Genomic DNA, 21,479 nt, shown 5'->3' with positions numbered 1-21,479 from the left:
CAGCCACCACTGTAATCTAGAAGCGCTGGTCATATAAGCACAGAATTTACAAGCTGTTTTCTGTTGAGCTTGTAAGCACTGCCTGAAGCATCCAGGATTCCAAGAGCACATTGTAAGCGCTTACTCCTAGCAATCTTCATTCGCATATCACTTACAATGCTGCAGAGAGGCAAAGTTGCCTCAGGTAGCATGCACAGTTTGGGCCATCAGCACAACTATTCTGCTGGCCTGAACTGTCAATCAATCAGGGGTTTCTGCCAACTATCAGGAAGCGAGGAGGCCCGAGAGCGGTCCACTCATAAAACTGAAGTTGGGACAAAACTTGTTAAATAACTAGACTGCCGATAGTGATACACTGTAACCACTCCAGCAGCTTTTTCAGTAGGGCATGGACTAAACTTCATTGCAGCATCTAAATTCTAACATAAAGCAGAAATCTAATAATATTAGCAAATATCTTCAATTAGAAATGAAGTATAGGTCTCCTGATTAGCTATGTTGCTTACCTCCTGTGCAGAGAACTACAATGGCTAATGGATTAAGGTAGAGAAATGAACAGCTCTACTGGACATTCCTGCAGTCAGCATGCCAATTGTATCCTCCCTCAAAACTTACATCTGTGGCATTTTGCTATGTTATAAAAATGCACATTTTAGAGTGGCCTTTTATTGTGGCAAGCCTAAAGCCCCCGTCACACACAGCGAGATCGCTAGCAAGATCGCTGAAACGTCACAGGTTTTGTGACTTATCAGCGACCTCGCCAGAGATATCGCTGTGTATGGCAAGCAGCAGCGAGCAGGCCCCTGCTGTGAGGTCGCTGATCGTTACAAAACGATCAGGACCATTTTTTGCTTGTTGGTCTCCCGCTGTGCAGCACGCATCGGCGTGTTTGACGGCGGGAGACAAACGATCTGAATGTGCAGGGAGCCGGCGTCTAGCAGCCTGTAAGCGGCGGTACGCTGGTAACCATGGTACACATCGGGTAACTATGCAAAGCGCTTTGCTTAGTTACCTGATGTGTACCATGGTTACCAGCATACGCCGGTTACAGGCTGCTAGACGCCGGCTCCCCGCACACATAGCCAGGGTACACATCGGGTAACTATGCTAAGCGCTTTTCATAGTTACCCGATGTGTACCCTGGCTACCACGAACAGCGTTGTTACACGGGTCGCTGGTGACTGATCGCTGGTTTCTGATCGCTGTGGAGATCTGCCTGATTGACAGCGCATCAGCGACCATGTAGCGACGCTCCAGGTCGGATCGCTGGTGGGATCGCTGGAATGTCGCTACATGTGACGGGACCTTAAGGCACATCTATGCAATAATCATACTGTCTAATCAGCATCTTGATATGCCCCACCTGTGAGGTGGGTAGATTATCTCAGCAAAGCACAAGTGTTCACTACCACAGATTTAGGCAAATTTGTGAATACTTGTGAGAAAAACGTCTTTTGTGTACATAGAAAAAGTCTTAGGCTATGTGCCCACGGGGACAGTGTCCTGCGGATATATCCGCAGGACATTCCGCAGGTGCTCCCAGGAAACAGCACCACAACTTTTGTCTGTTTCCATGCTGCGGAATGTCGTGCGGATATGGTGCGGGCATTCTGCATTGAGGATACAGTGCCATGGCTTCGGCACTGCATCCTCAATGCAGAACAAGTGCTGCAGTGATCGGGGGAGTTCATACTTACCTCCATCATGCAGCACCTCGCTTTCCGGCAGCCGGGTCACTCAGCGTCTGCAGAAGAAGGTGGGCGGGCTTGAACTAGCTCCGGCTGTCACATGACCGGAGCTCGTGCAGGATCCGCCCACCTCTTCCTTCCTGTACCTGGATTCACCGCACTCCTGTACACCGGACAGAGAAAGTGACTCCGGTGAGGCAGGTAAGTATATGGGACCCTGCGGAGAAATCCGCAACAATAATTGACATGCTGCAGATTTTTCCGCATGGAAATCCGCACGATTTCCGCTGCGGACAAATCCGCAGCGTGGGCACAGCATTTCCCAAATGCCATAGAAATGGCTGGGGAGTAGCTGTGCTGCAGATTTCTGGAAAATCCGCGGCTTTTCCGTGAGAAATCCGCGGCAAAATCCGCGCATTTTCCGCAGCGTGGGCACATAGCCTTAGATGTTTGGGTTCAGCTCATGGAAAATTGAAGCAAAAAGAAAAGTGTTGCTTTTATATTTTTGTTCAGTGTATTTACTCTAGGATTCTTTTCTTGGATATTAGAGTTGAAAAGAGTGATTTATGTTAGTGACTATAGGTTCTAGTTCTTCTTTCCTTTATGTTTTATTCTATTATAATATAAAAATTTATACAAACCTTGCTCCATTCTTGGCTACAGAAAGAAGACATGCTTGTGTTAAATTCTGGTAATTGGAAATTTCCAGTCAGATTTAAAGCATTGGCCGTATAATAAAAACCAGAAAATGCCTGGAACACAAAGAAAATCTGTAACTAACCACATTAAAGATAGCGGCCTAAATCAAGCAGATGGATGTAACTATACACCATTCAGAAGGTGGGATGCGCTGTTTCCACAATGGTCAAATAATACTCAAGAGTTACTGTGACGCCCCTGAGGCGTCAGTCGCCACAGGGTACTGCACCTCACTAGAGGTGCAGTATACATTCAGGGTAAGGAGGAGGTCATTGACAGTAAACAATAACAATTCACCACCATACACAGTTAGTTGCCCTCTCACCAGGACTGGGCTGGGGTAGAGACATTGGAGGGTGGCCATCACTAATGTAGTGGACCCTCTGCTCACTAGTGAGAAACCCAGGGGGGAGGAGCTGGACACGGGGAGTAAGGACATACACAAACACACACACACACACACTTTCAGTTTCACATAGACAGACAGGAAGTGACAGTCTGAGGAGAGAGAAGGAAGAAGCAGAGCTCTAGAGGTCATGGGGACGGGCAAGCTGGAGGAATTAGTCCCAGGACCAGGAGTGAATATTCAGACATCGACAGGCTCGGAATCAGGGAGTCAGAGGAGAATACGGTCGCTGAGGAGAGAGCTACAGCTCCCTCAGGACCGGGCGCATAGAGAACAGGGTGCGGAGCCCTAGGCTGATGAGCACTGCACGTCTCGCCAGACAGATAGAGGATTTCAAGTCTTCTGGTCCACACACAGATTCCGGGGCAAAGCAGCATATAGAGCATGTAGAGCCAGGAGTCATAACCAACGGGAGGCACCAGCAACAGACTCGCGCTGCGTGCTATACTGGACAGGAAAACAACCATTCCCAGGACTTTGGTGCCAGCATAGCTTCAAGCCACAGGGACTCACACAGCACAGGGAGGAAGGACTCACAGAAAGAAGTACCGGCTCTGACCTCCAAAATATCCGGGATCGGCTGGAGCCCATGACAGCGGAGTCCAATAGTCCAAAGGCGGTGACATCTCAGTGAGTAAAGAACTTGAACTGCACCCTCTGTGTCGTCCCATCATTGCCAGTGCTCCCATCATTGCGCCCCTGCGCCATAGGCGACTACTACTCCAACCTTCCTCTCTGGGGCCTAGCTCTACTTATGGAGAGATGCAACACCCGAGCTGTGTCACCATCTGTCCCAGAAGACAGAGACTTTCTGCAGCGGCGGCTAATCACTGGCCGCATACCACAGGTGGCGTCATGAATAACTACTCCCATCATCCCCATCTTTATTGACACTGACGGGGTCATGGAACCCGGGCGAGGCCGCTGTGATAACCAGAATCGACACCGGCCCGGTAACAAGTGTCCCCCAAAGACCCCGTGGGCACGTCATTACCACCATCCTCCTGTTCACAAAAAAAAACCCTGAAGGCAAGAAGATTACTAAATGAGAACTCGCATCAGTATATCTTTCCACAAGTTTAAGTTGCCCTTATATTTGGAAGCATAGACCTGGTGACAGATGGCAAACATTAAGCTACAAGTATCTGCCAGAAGAACCAAGGATTTGTCATGTTAACGTTCAACATATCTGATGCCTATTTTACATGGCACTCCCTAACATGCAGTGTGAACAGGTCCATAACTGAACATGAACTGACACAGAATGACAAAAAAAGACAGTTGCACTCTGAAATGCTAAATCATGCAAACAATGAATGTAAGAATATAGACATGCATTACTGCCAAAGGAAATCAAAGAAAAAATGTAGATATTTTGCATACAAAAATGGCTATTTCTATATCTGCCCAGTAGCCACGTCAAGGCATTTCTCATTATTGGGTACCTACACTGAACTGAAGGTTCTCTCTTGGTTAAAAAATCTTCATGTGTATGGGCGATGTAGAAACCTGCTATACTGTAGAGAATAAAATCACCTGTGGCTAACGGGGGAGGGGTGCACGGTCAAAAGGTATGACCCCATGATCTAGACAAAAAGACTGACTGCACTCCTTAACATGCAGTGTGAACAGGTCCATAACTGAACATGACATATAATGACAAAAAAAAAAGACAATTGCACACAACACTAATATCGGAGAACAGCTTACTGAAAATCCTCCCTTCACCTTGGGCTGGTAAACACCATCGAATGAGCAGTCTTGCTTCCCATGGCAAGCAGCAAAATTAAACAGTGTAGCTACTCTCTCCATACATTGGACTGGCTCTCCTGTACCCTTAAAGCTTATGAGTTGCTCCGGATTGTAGTTTGTTGGTCGAAAAGATGCAGAACACAGACTTCCAAATATGTGATTCATTGTTAAATTCACCTTGTAATTCTGAGGATAGCATGGATTTTCTACATGAGGTTTCCCCTGTGAGCTCTAAACGTGATAAACAGAGAAGTATGGTACAGATTAAATTATGAGAAAGTCACACATGTCCAATAATTTGGTACTTTTTGCAGAGCCTCATATTGTGATCTTCCAGTTATAATACAATACTAACTCTAGTTTTACATATTTCCTTAAATAAAGCCGTGATGGTCATTCAATGATTTTACTGGAAGGTGTAAAAAAAATCAATTTATAGTTACTTTCCCTGGTTCCATAATTGTTCTACAAAAGCCCCATCCTTAGTCACAGAGATAATGTAACGCTCAAAGTGGCGAGCGGGAGTGGACCCAGTGGACCACAAGGGGGCACTCAGGTCTACTCGTTCATGGGAGGGCCTTAACTAAGCACCTGCTGTGAGGTGGCACACCAGATGCCATTTCCCAGGGCAGTTACTTGGACTGTGGCAGCTGAGCGCAACAGGGAGACAGCAGAACACGGACACAGTCATAGGCAGGATGGGCACTGGCAAAACAAACAGGATAAAAATGGAAGCACAGTCTAAATGGGAACAGGTGCAAAGGTACAGGTGTTAAGGTGAACTCTTAACCAGAGATCACTAGTTGCCTACTGCCTGGCCGAATTGGTATATACCAAGTGCATGCATAAAAGAATTCACACCAGACACAGTCGGATATGAAATCTCTTCTTGGTCACAGTAAAGATGGCACCAAACAGACAGAGAAGGAACATACGTCCTCTTGATATAGGCTAGGGGCGTACACAAGTTCACATATGCCCATTTAGTGGGACAGTTCATGAGCTAGCCAATGGGGAGATCCGTGTTGCTGTTGATGGGTGCGTCTGACTTCAGTGGATGAAACCATGATGATGGGTGGGACGTCATCTGGTGCATCCATGCTGATGGTTTGGTTGTGATTCTGGTAAGGGTCTTACCTTATATGGTATCTTCTTTCATTCCCTGCATTCCAAGCAAGGTGTGGTGAACAGGAAATGGCAGCCATCTTTATATCTGTGTCATGTGTATGATCTGAGAGCTGAATTATGTTAGGCAAATCGACATATTTCCCAGAATGCTCTATGTCCAGAGGTTAAGTAAGTATTTCATTTTATGGCTCTCCTCAACAGTCCCCCCTAAATACTTTATTAACCTTCTGACCCTACCGTGGTCCTCTAACACATCAGCTCTAATGCTTTAACTGCAACCTTTTTTCATTTTTCTATCTGCTATACAAGCAATGCTAAGCTTTTGCCCCCGCTGGTACAGACTGCTGATCAGAGAGTTGATCACATCCCGCACACACAGTTCACAGAGGTATAGGTAACTAGAACAGACTATTTAATGCCGAAGAGCTTACTCAGAATTTGAGATTAATCGATTAGAAAGAGTAAGGCAATTGTAAGAATAAGCTTCTTACTGTTATGCTGCAGCTTTTAGCATTACTGTTTCTGAAAGACTGATTCTCAGTCAATATCCGAGTGCTGTCCGCGTCTTCGAGACTTTTCTACCAGAATACACCTGATTGTATCACAACACTATATCACCCGTATCTTATCGTATATCGTATCGTATATATCACCTGTATTACCCGTTCTTGTCTCGGGTCCATAATCTACCACCAGGAGGCCTTTAACAAGATTTCCCTTACACATGGATCCGATTACCTTCAGTAACACAGAGTAGCACTTTTACGGCTTCAAATACCCACAAATAAAACAATACCAGTTACCTACAAGTGTATGTTATCCTTAAAAAGTCACTTAAACCTTTAAAATAATTGATTGGTTCAGGTCAGATAATGTTTTTCCCACCATGAGCCCTTATTTGTGTAATGTTCCTGTACCCATTCTTCCCTTATGGTTATTTCCCATGTATCATCCCCAATCTAGAAATTCTCCATAAGGTTCTATGTGAGATAATCCAGCACTATGTGTGTTGTGACCCTCATTCTGCTGGTACAATGGACTCTTTACAGTGGTTGTTGTCTCCAGATGGGTTTTCCCTCAAGCTTCATGGAAGTTGCTGTGGTTGGGATAAGCTGGATCGGTCCACCTGATTCTGACTCAGGGCTCATTCTGACTTGTCTTTTTAGGATCACCCAGTCTCCTGGCTGAAGACCACGTGCTCCTAACACTGATTTAGGATCTGGAATTGGAGGATACACATGTTTAACACACTATACAGGCAGTTGTATACGGCTCGTACATCACTGGTCAGGATATCACACTGTATCTGCAGTATCTGTGAGAAATATAATCATGTTCTAGGTACTAAACCAAAAATACCTTATATAAAGATCTAATTATTAAAGGAAAACGAACATTTGTTACATGACTTGCAGCGTTCACCATTATCTTGTGGATCGTTACATGTTTATGTTATAATCATTAACGTTCCAAACAACATACACCCATGTGAGTATAGACACAATTAAATATTCCAATAAAGGAGGGGCAGGGATTGGGGCAATAGCCCTAAACTCTCCCTACCTCGCAGCGGAGGTCGGCACCCTATAAGGCGAATCGGCGCCCCCGCTCACCGACGGCTCACCCTCCCTATCCATACACTGCTAAGCTAATATGTGCTGCTAATGTCAGTGAGGAAATATAGAAACCGTGAGATACAGGGGATAAAGAGGCGTCAATATGCAAGTATATATATCCAATTCATTCCCAAAGATTAAATATTCACACTCTGAATTTTGCATAGCTGTTTGGTAGCTTAAATCAATATGATACAGCAAAATTGAAGGACCAAACCCTAAAATAAATTAAATATCTCACATGTATAACATGTACCCACTGTATCAATATAATAATAAGGCCAGGTAAAGTCATGAGGAGATCTTGTCCGATCACAGACTCTCCACTGTACAATTCACACTCAGGCTAATAAAATAAACACATATTTGTCAGACATTTAGCTTGAAAGAAGCCCAACGCGTTTCTCCCTTCACAATGGCAGATGGGTTCATCAGGTACTGATCTCTATAGTGACTTCTGCTATAGAATATGTACTTTTACCGCTTTTTAGGAACTCCATCTTTACATACCACCAGCACCATGAGTTTTTCAGCAGTAATGTTTTCCACACCGGATATGTTTCAGAGCAGGCCTGAAAAGAAATTCACTCAACACGCACAAAACTCATATAAACCTACTCATGGTAGATGTATATGACTAATCTGCAATCACCGGAGCAGTAGAGCGGATGAGGGGGGTGTTTCTACGAGGTCTTTACAATTTTTCTACCTTAATAGACACACGTCTTACAAGACTGGATGTATCTGGTCACCTGGGTACTGAGCAGTGGTGCTGCCCAGATCTTGTCCACCACTACACTATTTGTCACGGGTTCATTGATTACCTGGGCCATTATTGAGTAGAGCGCTCATGGCAGAGAAAGCTTACCGCCCTTTATCCACAGACCTTCCTCAGTCACTGGTTCCCTGCGTCTCACACTCCGTTCCTTGCTAAATCGCTTGTTCCTGTAAGGATTTAAGAACACAAGGAGTGACAGATGTCACGGACGACGTGACAGGAGCCACCGAGGTACTGGTACTGGTCTGCATTGGTAAAGGACTCTCAACTCTAGGCCCATGCACTGCTTCTTTGTTGTCTGCTCCATCAGTCACCGGCTCTTTTGATAACAGGAGAGCGCCTCCACCTGGGTTCATACACACTCTACGGTCTTTATAGGTTTATCATGTCACAATCCACATTTGACCATCTTACCCCACTCCGCTCTACGAACCACAGTGATCGCAAATCTTCATCTCATTCTCCTATGGGAGTGGTTTGATTTTTATTACCTCATGTTGCGTAACCTCAGCATATCCAGTGCAGAATCAACCAGAAAAACTCAAAATCTGCATTAGCAATGGGCTCATCTGAGACATGTTCAAAACCTGACAATTCTTGTTACATCAGAGCAATCATGAGATATGTCTGTCTGCTGTATCCTCCTTACAGATAAAAATATAAAGAACACTTAATAGAAAAACCCAATCGATGAACAAATTAAAACCTTAAATAATACGTGATTTTTCCACATCATCTTTCCCCCCCTTTTTGAATCTATTATCCAAAGCATAATTAGATTCAAAAACTATGTGGCCCCGGAGCTCTACATTTAGGCATACAAGTCACATTGTGTAGATTGTACCTAATCGGGAACAAAATAAATATTATGTTATGTATAACCTTATAATAGAAAACTATTTCACTGGCTTTTGAACCTTCGCTTGAACCACAGAAATCTGCATTACAATCTTTCTTTCTATAAAAAGGAAACAGATGATTCAATACATTATATATAAAACACAGAATGCCATAAATCATCCACATACTTTTAAACCAAATTATTGTAATTATGAATAAATTATTAATAATTATTATTTTTATCATTATTATTAACAACAATAATATTAATAACGTAACACAACCTCTGGCTATAGAGGCGTTCATATTTGCAAAATTGAGGAAATTATCAGGAAATTTTCAGCATCTCTGTGATAATTCTGTCTGTGAGGTAAATCCGGAGATATGACGATAAATCATGATATTCAAGTTATGTCAGGAAGCCCTCTCCTGGTGTCACCCCCCCTTTCCTTCACACAACTTGTTTAGCAACCCATCCCATGGCCATCTCCTGTGATATGGAAATTAGGTGATGTGGGAACAAAGGACACAGGATGACTCCCTGCCGTCACCCTGTAACAAGAGTTGTATCTCATTATAAGGCTCTGGAACTAGCCAGACAGAACGACTCCAGTAAAAAATGGTTCATATCTCGCAAGCCATATTTCCGATAAATACGGCAACCATAAAAATGGTGTTTTCGCATGCGGACGATGCTGGCACACCTTTTTTATGGGAGCGGGAGCTTGGGAAATACCCCAGGCGTGATATCAGCCAATGTGGAACTAGTAGACAAGTCATGAAACCTCTCATTCTGTAGCTAAATTCATAACTGTCACAATGAGAGCATTGGCGTCCGCCTACGACGCTCCCAGGCCAAGTTATGGCCATATTCCATGTTGTGGATTTTGTCCATAACTCCAGCCAGGGGTGGAGCAGTGCTCCCTCTGAGGTCACGAAGGTAGGAGGGGACCTGGATTTGCCCAGGTTGATAACCCTACTTCGGCCATTTTCCAGTGTTCTTTCGCTGGGGGTCACGTGCAGGAAACATCTGTGGGAGTTCCTAGAAACCTGGTCTACAGCGCCCCCCTGTGGCCAGACGCACAAGGTAACTGATTGAATTGCATACCTGTTTGTAAACCATGCTTTATCTGTAACTGTACTCTGACATAACTGTATATTCTGTAGATTCCCTATTGTATATATTGTAGTTCTAGTGTGCTTTAGGCTGATTAAATTATATAATTAATCTTGGGCTGTTCTGTTATCTCGATCTTGAATCCCACGTCTGTGTGTTCGGCTAATAGTTACCGTGAAGCGGTTGGTGGCAGCGAGTTTGTGCCAAGGATTATTGTGGGGAGGCCAGTGAGATTCGGGGAGATTTTATATATTCCGCCCGCGGAGGTCGGGGGAATATATACCCTACTCTCACCGGGGACCCTTCAATAATCGGCATAAGTAGTATAGCGGCCTCCTTGCTTATCGTCGGGCAATTCCATAATTGGCCTGACTATAAGAGGGGCGCTAGAGAGCGCATCACGTGCTCTGTCTGTCGGTCGGGAGGTATAAAGGAGGGGTGACCCCCACTTGTTACCCCCCGATTGTGACGTACTGGTAGCCAGCGCGGGGGATTTCTGAGTGACCCCCCCGGTGGTTTGTGGCTTTTGAACCTTCGCTTGAACCACAGAAATCTGCATTACAATCTTTCTTTCTATAAAAAGGAAACAGATGATTCAATACATTATATATAAAACACAGAATGCCATAAATCATCCACATACTTTTAAACCAAATTATTGTAATTATGAATAAATTATTAATAATTATTATTTTTATCATTATTATTAACAACAATAATATTAATAACGTAACACAACCTCTGGCTATAGAGGCGTTCATATTTGCAAAATTGAGGAAATTATCAGGAAATTTTCAGCATCTCTGTGATAATTCTGTCCATAAATACTATTACTTTTTTTATAAAATGCTGATTTACCATAAAAATCCATCTGATTAAACAGCTTCCCATGCTCTTGTATCTACCAATAAATCTAAACATTTACACAATTAAGTTTTATTCCTTTAGGATAAAATTAGTAAAATAAATTATACCTTTTTCCAGTATAATTTGCAATGAATTAAATGCAGAAAGCTCTTTTTTTTATTTCCTTGGGCTGCTCTTTAAGGTGTAAACTTAAATAGATAGAACTACCCCCCCCCCCCTGTAACCTGATACTCTAGTGGAAAAGCCTGTATTTCCCTCCTCTCTTTATTTTTTTTTTTCTCTCTCTCTGTAAGATGCAAGTTGGGGTCCATCTCTTCCCTTGGATATATAATTATTATTTATTTTATTTTCCTTTCTGCAAGACATGGATATCCCATGGATATATTTATCTATTTATTTTTTTAAAAACATTCAACTCTCAGGATTATTCGCCACATTCGTAATTGGAATATGTATTATTTATCATGACATCTGCCGAAAAGGTACGTTTATTTTAAGGTTTTTCTCTTATTCTTTTATTGCATATTAACCCCTTCACCCCCGGCCACTAAAACACCCTAATGACCGGGCCATTTTTTGCAATTCTGACCAGTGTCACTTTGACAGGTTATAACTCTGGAACGCTTCAACGGATCCTGGCGATTCTGAGATTGTTTTTTCGTGACATATTGTACTTCATGTCAGTGGTAAATTTAGGCCGATATTTTTTGCGTTTATTTGTGAAAATTTAGGAAATTTGGCGAAAATTTTGAAAATTTCGCAATTTTCAAACTTTGAAAATTTATGCCCATAAATCTGAGAAATATGTCACACAAAATAGTTACTAAATAACATTTCCCACTTGTCTACTTTACATCAGCGCAATTTTCGAAACAAATTTTTTTTTCGTTAGGAAGTTAGAAGGGGTCAAAGTTCATCAGCAATTTCTCATTTTTCCAACAAAATTTAGAAAATAATTTTTTTTAGGGACCACATCACATTTGAGGTGACTTTGAGAGACCGAGGTGACAGAAAATACCCAAAAGTGACCCCATTCTAAAAACTGCACCCCTCACTCTGCTCAAAACCACATCCAAAAAGTTTATTAACCCTTTAGGTGCTTCACAGGAACCAAAGCAATGTGGAAGGAAAAAATGAAAATTTTACTTTTTAACACAAAAATGTTACTTTAGCCATAAAATTTTCATTTTCACAAGGGAGAAAAGAGAAAGTGCACCCTACAATTTATTGTGCATTTTCTCCTGAGTACGCCGATACCCCATATGTGGTAAAAATCAATTGTTTGGGTGCACAGCGGAGCTCGGAAGGGAAGGAGCGCCATTTGAATTTTTGAACGCAAAATTAGCTGCACTCATTAGCGGACGCCATGTCGGGTTTGAAGACCCCCTGAGGTGCCTAAACAATGGAGCTCCCCCACAAGTGACCCCATTTTGGAAACTAGAGCCCTCAAATATTTTTTCTAGATGTTTGATGAGCACTTTGAACACCTGGGGGCTTCACAGAAGTTTATAACGTTGAGCCGTGAAAAGAAAAAAATTTTTTTTTACCACAAAACTGTTGCTTCAACTAGGTAGCTTTTTTTTTCACAAGGGTATTGGGAAAAAATGCAACATAAAATATATTGTCCATTTTCTCCTGAGTACGCAGATACCTCATATGTGGTGGAAATCAAATGTTTGGACACACGGCAGTGCTTGGAATGCAAGGAGCGCCATTTGAATTTTTGAACGCAAAATTAGCTGCACTAATTAGCGGACGCCATGTCGGGTTTGAAGACCCCCTGAGGTGCCTAAACAATGGAGCTCCCCCACAAGTGACCCCATTTTGGAAACTAGAGCCCTCAAATATTTTTTCTAGATGTTTGATGAGCACTTTGAACACCTGGGGGCTTCACAGAAGTTTATAACGTTGAGCCGTGAAAAGAAAAAAATTTTTTTTTACCACAAAACTGTTGCTTCAACTAGGTAGCTTTTTTTTTCACAAGGGTATTGGGAAAAAATGCAACATAAAATATATTGTCCATTTTCTCCTGAGTACGCAGATACCTCATATGTGGTGGAAATCAAATGTTTGGACACACGGCAGTGCTCGGAATGCAAGGAGCGCCATTTGAATTTTTGAACGCAAAATTAGCTGCACTAATTAGCGGACGCCATGTCGGGTTTGAAGACCCCCTGAGGTGCCTAAACAATGGAGCTCCCCCACAAGTGACCCCATTTTGGAAACTAGAGCCCTCAAATATTTTTTCTAGATGTTTGATGAGCACTTTGAACACCTGGGGGCTTCACAGAAGTTTATAACGTTGAGCCGTGAAAAGAAAAAAAAATTTTTTTTACCACAAAACTGTTGCTTCAACTAGGTAGCTTTTTTTTTCACAAGGGTATCGGGAAAAAATGCAACATAAAATGTATTGTCCATTTTCTCCTGAGTACGCAGATACCTCATATGTGGTGGAAATCAAATGTTTGGACACACGGCAGTGCTCGGAAGGCAAGGAGCGCCATTTAAATGCAAAATTAGCTGCACTCATTAGCGGACGCCATGTCAGGTTTGAAGACCCCCTGAGGTGCCTAAACAATGGAGCTCCCCCACAAGTGACCCCATTTTGGAAACTAGAGCCCTCAAATAATTTTTCTAGATGTTTGGTGAGCACTTTGAACACCTGGGGGCTTCACAGAAGTTTATAGCGTTGAGCCGTGAAAAGAAAAAAAATTTTTTTACCACAAAACGGTTGCTTCAACTAGGTAGCTTTTTTTTTCACAAGGCTATCAGGAAAAAATGCACCATAAAACGTATTGTGCATTTTCTCCTGAGTACGCAGATACCTCATATGTGGTGGAAAGTAATTGTTTGGGCGCATGGCGGGGCTCAGAAGAGAAGGAGCGCCATTTGACTTTTCAAACGCACAGACGCAGTGCACTGATCGGTCGCTGCAGGACGCACGGTCGGATGCGATAAAAAAAGCGTCGGGGATACATAAAAAAAAAAGTCACGCCAAAAATTGACCATGGATGCAGATATGTTATGTGCATCCCTGATCAGCGCTCGGCGGGACGCACAGACGGATGCCATACAAAAATTGTCGCGAATACGGAAAAAAGTCACGCCAAAAATTGAGCAGGGATGCCGATCCGTTATCTGCATCCCTGATCAGCGCTCGGCGGGACGCACGGACGGATGCGATACAAAAAGCGTCGGGAATACGGAAAAAAGTCACGCCAAAAATTGAGCAGGGATGCCGATCCGTTATCTGCATCCCTGATCAGCGCTCGGCGGGACGCACGGTCGGACGCGATACAAAAAGCGTCGGGAATACGGAAAAAAGTCACGCCAAAAATTGAGCAGGGATGCCGATCCGTTATCTGCATCCCTGATCAGCGCTCGGCGGGACGCACGGACGGATGCCATACAAAAATTGTCGCGAATACGGAAAAAAGTCACGCCAAAAATTGAGCAGGGATGCCGATCCGTTATCTGCATCCCTGATCAGCGCTCGGCGGGACGCACGGACGGATGCGATACAAAAAGCGTCGGGAATACGGAAAAAAGTCACGCCAAAAATTGAGCAGGGATGCCGATCCGTTATCTGCATCCCTAATCAGCGCTTGGCGGGACGCACGGACGGATGCCATACAAAAATTGTCGCGAATACGGAAAAAAGTCACGCCAAAAATTGAGCAGGGATGCCGATCCGTTATCTGCATCCCTGATCAGCGCTCGGCGGGACGCACGGACGGATGCCATACAAAAATTGTCGCGAATACGGAAAAAAGTCACGCCAAAAATTGAGCAGGGATGCCGATCCGTTATCTGCATCCCTGATCAGCGCTCGGCGGGACGCACGGACGGACGCGATACAAAAAGCGTCGCGAATACGGAAAAAAGTCATGCCAAAAACTGACCACGGATGCAGATCCGTTATCTGCATCCCTGATCAGCGCTTGGCGGGACGCACGGACAGATGAAGTGTAAAAATGGACAGGATACAATAAAAAAAAAAAAAAAAAAGTTATACTCACAGTACCAAGAGGATCACTGACCAGAAGAGTTGCAGAGGAACAAGAAGGCAGTGAGATAGACAGCTTTACACCAGCAGCAGGCAGGACGTTGGACAGATCAGCAGAAGGACCCAGATGGAGGCAGATGTGATCGGGCCAGTGAAGACCTCGGACGACCCGTGAAGGCAGGTAAGAGGACGTCGGGGGGGGCAGGGGGGGGGGATGGGGAGAGGGGGGGGCAGATGGGGGGGGTTAGAGGGAGAGCAGAGGGGGCGGAGAAGCAAAGGCAGAAGGAAGGAACCTTGGAAGCAGATGACAGAGGAGGCAGGCAGATCGCGTGGGGAGCAGATCGGGATGCCGGGGGCAGATCGGGGCGTAGGGGGGCAGATCGGGGCGTAGGGGGGCAGATCTGGGGGGGCACGGGCAGGGGCCTTCACGGGAGCGCGCAGGGGCCTTCACGGGAGCGCGCAGGGGCCATCGCCGGAGCACAATACTTACCTTTGGAGCTGGCGCGGTGACAGCAGAGGCGGCGTCTGCGGCGGCAGCAGCGGTGGCGTGGTACCAAAAGTACCAGCCACTCCACGCTGCAGCCATGTTGGGGGAGGGTCCCCAGAGCAGTACAGGCCTGGGGAGGGCGGCCACCGGCAGATCAGACCGCCCCACTGCACACTGATTGGAGCGATTGCGCGTCATAGCACGATCGCTCCAATCAGTGCTGCAGGGGCTGGGGGCGGCATGTTTGAGGTCCACCTATGATATGCTGCAGCAGCTGCGGCATCTCATAGCTGGATCTCACAGGATCGCACTAATTCGGGCATTATTTTTGCCGAAATTAGTGCGATCGATGTGGTTGGCGGTTCAGATTTGAACAGCCAATCACATCGATCGTCGATAGGGGGTGGCGATGCCACCCCCCCTGGGGTCAAGCAAAGGTCCCCTGCTGTAAGAAACAGCAGGGGACATCATTTGAAAGCCGTTGCTATGGCCACGGCAATCAAATGAAGTTTAGGCAGTAAAATTACGTCCCTGGTCGTTAAGTCACGTTAAAATAGGACGTAATTTTACTGCCCGCGGTCGTGAAGGGGTTAATTAATAAGATATTGCTCCTTGTGACTGTCCTGACTCAATCCAACGTGCACACTGGATCTATATTAAGTGTCTTCCACAACTACCCAATCATACAATATTCCATCTTTTAGTGCTATAAACATTTACTAACACTTCATATTATTCAGTGGCTGCAGTTTTGTCAGCTGCACTGAGGCCTGTAGAAAATGGCCCCACAGCACGCAATTTCCTTCTTTGTTGGGATTGCAGCATCATGTGGGGGAGGAGAAGGTAAACTTTTTTTTTTTTTTTCTTTCTCAACTATTTCCCCCTATATTCTATAGTCTGGATTTTATACATACACACCACACATACATTTATATATCTCATATACAGTCAGGGCCAGAAATATTTGGACAGTGACACAAGTTTTGTTATTTTAGCTGTTTACAAAAACATGTTCAGAAATACAATTATATATATAATATGGGCTGAAAGTGCACACTCCCAGCTGCAATATGAGAGTTTTCACATCCAAATCGGAGAAAGGGTTTAGGAATCATAGCTCTGTAATGCATAGCCTCCTCTTTTTAAAGGGACCAAAAGTAATTGGACAAGGGACTCTAAGGGCTGCAATTAACTCTGAAGGCATCTCCCTCGTTAACCTGTAATCAATGAAGTAGTTAAAAGGTCTGGGGTTGATTACAGGTGTGTGGTTTTGCATTTGGAAGCTGTTGCTGTGACCAGAGAACATGCGGTCTAAGGAACTCTCAATTGAGGTGAAGCAGAACATCCTGAGGCTGAAAAAAAAGAAAAAATCCATCAGAGAGATAGCAGACATGCTTGGAGTAGCAAAATCAACAGTCGGGTACATTCTGAGAAAAAAGGAATTGACTGGTGAGCTTGGGAACTCAAAAAGGCCTGGGCGTCCACGGATGACAACAGTGGTGGATGATCGCCGCATACTTTCTTTGGTGAAGAAGAACCCGTTCACAACATCAACTGAAGTCCAGAACACTCTCAGTGAAGTAGGTGTATCTGTCTCTAAGTCAACAGTAAAGAGAAGACTCCATGAAAGTAAATACAAAGGGTTCACATCTAGATGCAAACCATTCATCAATTCCAAAAATAGACAGGCCAGAGTTAAATTTGCTGAAAAACACCACATGAAGCCAGCTCAGTTCTGGAAAAGTATTCTATGGACAGATGAGACCAAGATCAACCTGTACCAGAATGATGGGAAGAAAAAAGTTTGGAGAAGAAAGGGAACGGCACATGATCCAAGGCACACCACATCCTCTGTAAAACATGGTGAAAGCAACGTGATGGCATGGGCATGCATGGCTTTCAATGGCACTGGGTCACTTGTGTTTATTGATGACATAACAGCAGACAAGAGTAGCCGGATGAATTCTGAAGTGTACCGGGATATACTTTCAGCCCAGATTCAGCCAAATGCCGCAAAGTTGATCGGACGGCGCTTCATAGTACAGATGGACAATGACCCCAAGCATACAGCCAAAGCTACCCAGGAGTTCATGAGTGCAAAAAAGTGGAACATTCTGCAATGGCCAAGTCAATCACCAGATCGTAACCCAATTGAGTATGCATCTCACTTGCTCAAATCCAGACTTAAGACAGAAAGACCCACAAACAAGCAAGACCTGAAGGCTGCGGCTGTAAAGGCCTGGCAAAGCATTAAGAAGGAGGAAACCCAGCGTTTGGTGATGTCCATGGGTTCCAGACTTAAGGCAGTGATTGCCTCCAAATGATTCGCAACAAAATATTGAAAATAAAAATATTTTGTTTGGGTTTGGTTTATTTGTCCAATTACTTTTGACCTCCTAAAATGTGGAGTGTTTGTAAAGAAATGTGTACAATTCCTACAATTTCTATCAGATATTTTTGTTCAAACCTTCAAATTAAACGTTACAATCTGCACTTGAATTCTGTTGTAGAGGTTTCATTTTAAATCAAATGTGGTGGCATGCAGAGCCCAACTCGCGAAAATTGTGTCACTGTCCAAATATTTCTGGACCTAACTGTACACACATTCAGATATCTACAGTCCTGATCCAACTACAGTTAAAAGACACTCATATTTCTGTCTAAGTATATAGTACTCCATCCAATCCATTGTTCATCCCCCTACTCTCTCTGTCTTTGTCTCAATCATGCCTCAGCCATGTGCTTCATCCACCATTTTAAAATCTGTATGAACATGTGGCAGAGAAAAGGGAAAACTGACCTCACATCTGCTCAAACTCTGTCTCCCCATTTTCTATAGTCTGTACTTATACATATATATATTTATACACACACACACATGTCCTAGATCTCAGTCTAATTATAGATAAAAACACTTATTTTTCGGTCTAAGTATATAGTACTCCATCCAATCCATTGCTCAAACATTTACAGAGCACATGGTCTTCTTCACACAAACCCCTGACTCACTTTGTTTTCTTTGTCTCAATCATGCTGTAGCCATGTGCTTCGTCCACCATTTTAAAATCTTACCTAAAATGTCTGCCTCCATGACTAGCACATGGTTTATCACAGGATTGCAGCCTAGAGTCCCCACATCTCAACACAGTCCACTCATCCGGATTTTTTCCGACTACAACTACACAAAACTTCATCAATTTCTCCATCTTTCTCTCAAGATAAACAACACCAACAAAACCAACAAAAACAGAAGAGTAGATGACTCACAACTGACACACAACTTGAACACTAAGTAAAGTTTTGTTAAGTCTGCAGCAGGCGCCTCGTCACGGTGTCCCTGCCTGATTTCTGCGTTCCGTAATATACAAAAAAAAAATACCTAGTATCACCCCTGACTACAAGGTGTCTATACCGGCCGATTTGCCTCTCTTGGAGGACTTATAACTAGCCTAATAAAAAAAAAACCTAGTATCACCCCTGACTACAAGGTGTCTATACCAGCCAATTCACTCCAGGAAAACACTTTAAAAAGGTTAGATTTATGTATAACGTAAGGCTCTGCACTCAGTCTAGCCAAAGCTGGGCCCTTACATATGGCTCTGCACTTAAGTCTAGCTGATCTTGGCACTTACATCTGGCTCTGCACTCAGTCTGAGCTTGGCACTTACATCTGGCTCTGCACTCAGTCTGAGCTTGGCACTACAAAAAGCTCTGCACTCAGTCTGAGCTTGGCACTACAAAAACCACAAACCGTATCACAGGCAACCACAAACCATATACTTTACACGTTTTACAGACACCACTCACAAACCCACATGCTCTCTTCACAAATACACAACAGGCAGCAGGCAACTGAATATGTGACGGTTCTTCCGCAATTAAATATGGCCAGCAGCGGAGAAACTCTTCTGCCGTCACAGAGATCGCAAAAACCGGACACGGTCAGGCAATCAGTGCCACATACCCTGAGACACACGAGTAAGACTTCAGATTATAAAAATCAGCAGACTTACCATGTTCTCGTATAAAGAGCTGATCAGACTCTTGGATCAGGGTATCCAGCACTTCCTGCCATTCCAATCGCCCGTCCTCAAGATTGTAGAGTTTCTCCTATACTGGCCCCACATTGGGCACCAATAATGTTAAGGTGAACTCTTAACCAGAGATCACTAGTTGCCTACTGCCTGGCCGAATTGGTATATACCAAGTGCATGCATAAAAGAATTCACACCAGACACAGTCGGATATGAAATCTCTTCTTGGTCACAGTAAAGATGGCACCAAACAGACAGAGAAGGAACATGCGTCCTCTTGATATAGGCTAGGGGCGTACACAAGTTCACATATGCCCATTTAGTGGGACAGTTCATGAGCTAGCCAATGGGGAGATCCGTGTTGCTGTTGATGGGTGCGTCTGACTTCAATGGATGAAACCATGATGATGGGAGGGACGTCATCTGGTGCATCCATGCTGATGGTTTGGTCTGTGATGTCTTCTAGCTTGACCAGGGGTCTTCCCTTATATGGTATCTTCTTTCATTCCCTGCATTCCAAGCAAGGTGTGGTGAACAGGAAATGGCAGCCATCTTTATATATGTGTCATGTGTATGATCTGAGAGCTGAATTATGTAAGGCAAATCGACATATTTCCCACAATGCTCTATGTCCAGAGGTTAATTAAGTATTTCATTTTATGGCTCTCCTCAACACAGGCAGGTGCAGAACGTCCGGCACTGGTTATCAGGATCAGGTCACAAGGCAAGGGAAATCAGGCACAGGACATCAGATACAGATCAAGCCAGTGTTAGGATACCTGGAGGAACTTCTGTCATCAGAGTCCAGGTCATCAGGCACAGATCACCAGGCATGGGACATCAGACACAGGTACAGCCGCGACAGCTGAGGCAGACAGGACAACAGGTGCAGGCGGTTATGGACACAGGTGCAGGATACAGGCTGGTAGGAACACAGGTACAAGATACAAGCTGGTACCACGGAATAGACAGGACAAGTCCACGGAAACAGACAGGATAGACACAGCAGAGTAGAACTAGTTGCATGCAGGTCTGGTGCTGGAGCCTGGGATACCAGAGCAGACAGACAGGACCAACACGCAGGTTAGGATCAGAATCCTAATGCATTGCTCTGGCCCTTCCCATCAGGTGAGGGAGCCTTAAATACCTGGTGCCTCCCAGTAATTGGCTGGGGACACCTTAGCAATGTGTGCATGCCTCCTGTTAAAATAGACAAAAAGCATGCAGTTGTCGCGGGCGGAGGAGGGGATGCTGCGCTCTCCCACTGCTCGGGTCCGGCTGCTGCTGCTGCTGCTCGGTGGTGGCTCGAGCGGTGGGCCGGATCCCGGGGACTCGAGCGGCGTTCTTCGCCCGTGAGTGAAAAGGGGGGGGAATTGATTGTGGGGATTTGATATTGTCCGTGACGCCACCCACGGTTGTGGTGAGATTGGTGACACCACCGCTGCTCTGGACGGGGATCCCGGGAGCGATGACAGGGAGCAGCTGGGATGTTGGTTCTCCCCTCCGTGCGTAGGGGGTTAGTTGTCCCGGGGCCCGGTGATGGGGTAGGGATGGATGGCAGGTGGGTTACGGGGCCTGGTGAGGTGCAGGGTCGCGGGGGCAGCGCTGTGCCGCACGGCACGGTGGTACTCACTCAGCCAGTAACACAGAGTCTCCGGTAAAACAAACAGCTGGATGGACGGGTCCCACAGATGGCTGCGGTGTTTCTCCTTCCGGTAGGTTGATGGTGACTGCGTTTCCCTGCACCTGTGTAGTCTGTACGGTTCCAATGGGTTCCCACCGGTAACCCGCTCCCCAGATTGGATGGATGCTGAGGGAGCCCCTTTTGCCCGCAGGCTCTGGCCCTGGGAACTTTAGCCTTGGCGGTGACTGTGTTTCCCTCTAACGGTTGGACTGTTGCCTTCTATCGGGACTTGGCTGCTGGGAAACCCAGGAGGTTCCCTTCGCTAACGGATTTGACAAATTGCATGGCGACTCCTAGCTTTGTCGGGGTCCGTAAGCCCCTGCCGGATGGTGCTGGCTTCTCTTTGCGTACCGGTCCGGTACCGCCGGGCCACCGCC

At 45.0% G+C, this 21,479-nt stretch overlaps 1 protein-coding gene across 5 annotated transcripts in view; it reads right to left on the bottom strand.

Annotated features, from left to right (window-relative positions):
* Positions 1–21,479, bottom strand: part of ENTPD3 (ectonucleoside triphosphate diphosphohydrolase 3) — a 96,223-nt gene that overhangs the window by 15,494 nt on the left and 59,250 nt on the right. For 3 of the 5 annotated variants that reach the window (XR_012724355.1, XM_075315222.1, XM_075315224.1), the window contains exons 7-8: positions 4,504–4,776; positions 2,330–2,440 (exon numbers count right to left, since the gene is read on the bottom strand). Coding sequence is in view for 4 of the 5 variants with exons in the window: in XM_075315222.1 (XP_075171337.1) it covers positions 2,330–2,440; positions 4,504–4,776 (384 nt within the window). In the remaining variant the exon portion in view is untranslated. The remainder of the gene's footprint in view (positions 1–2,329; positions 2,441–4,503; positions 4,777–21,479) is intronic. The other 2 variants (XM_075315223.1, XM_075315225.1) reach the window with 2 other exon arrangements.

The sequence above is a fragment of the Anomaloglossus baeobatrachus genome, chromosome 6 (genome assembly GCF_048569485.1).
Source record: "Anomaloglossus baeobatrachus isolate aAnoBae1 chromosome 6, aAnoBae1.hap1, whole genome shotgun sequence".
NCBI classification, from domain to species: Eukaryota; Metazoa; Chordata; class Amphibia; order Anura; family Aromobatidae; genus Anomaloglossus; species Anomaloglossus baeobatrachus.
The sequence above is the reverse complement of the archived record's forward strand: the minus strand, read 5'-3'. Positions and strand labels throughout refer to the sequence as shown.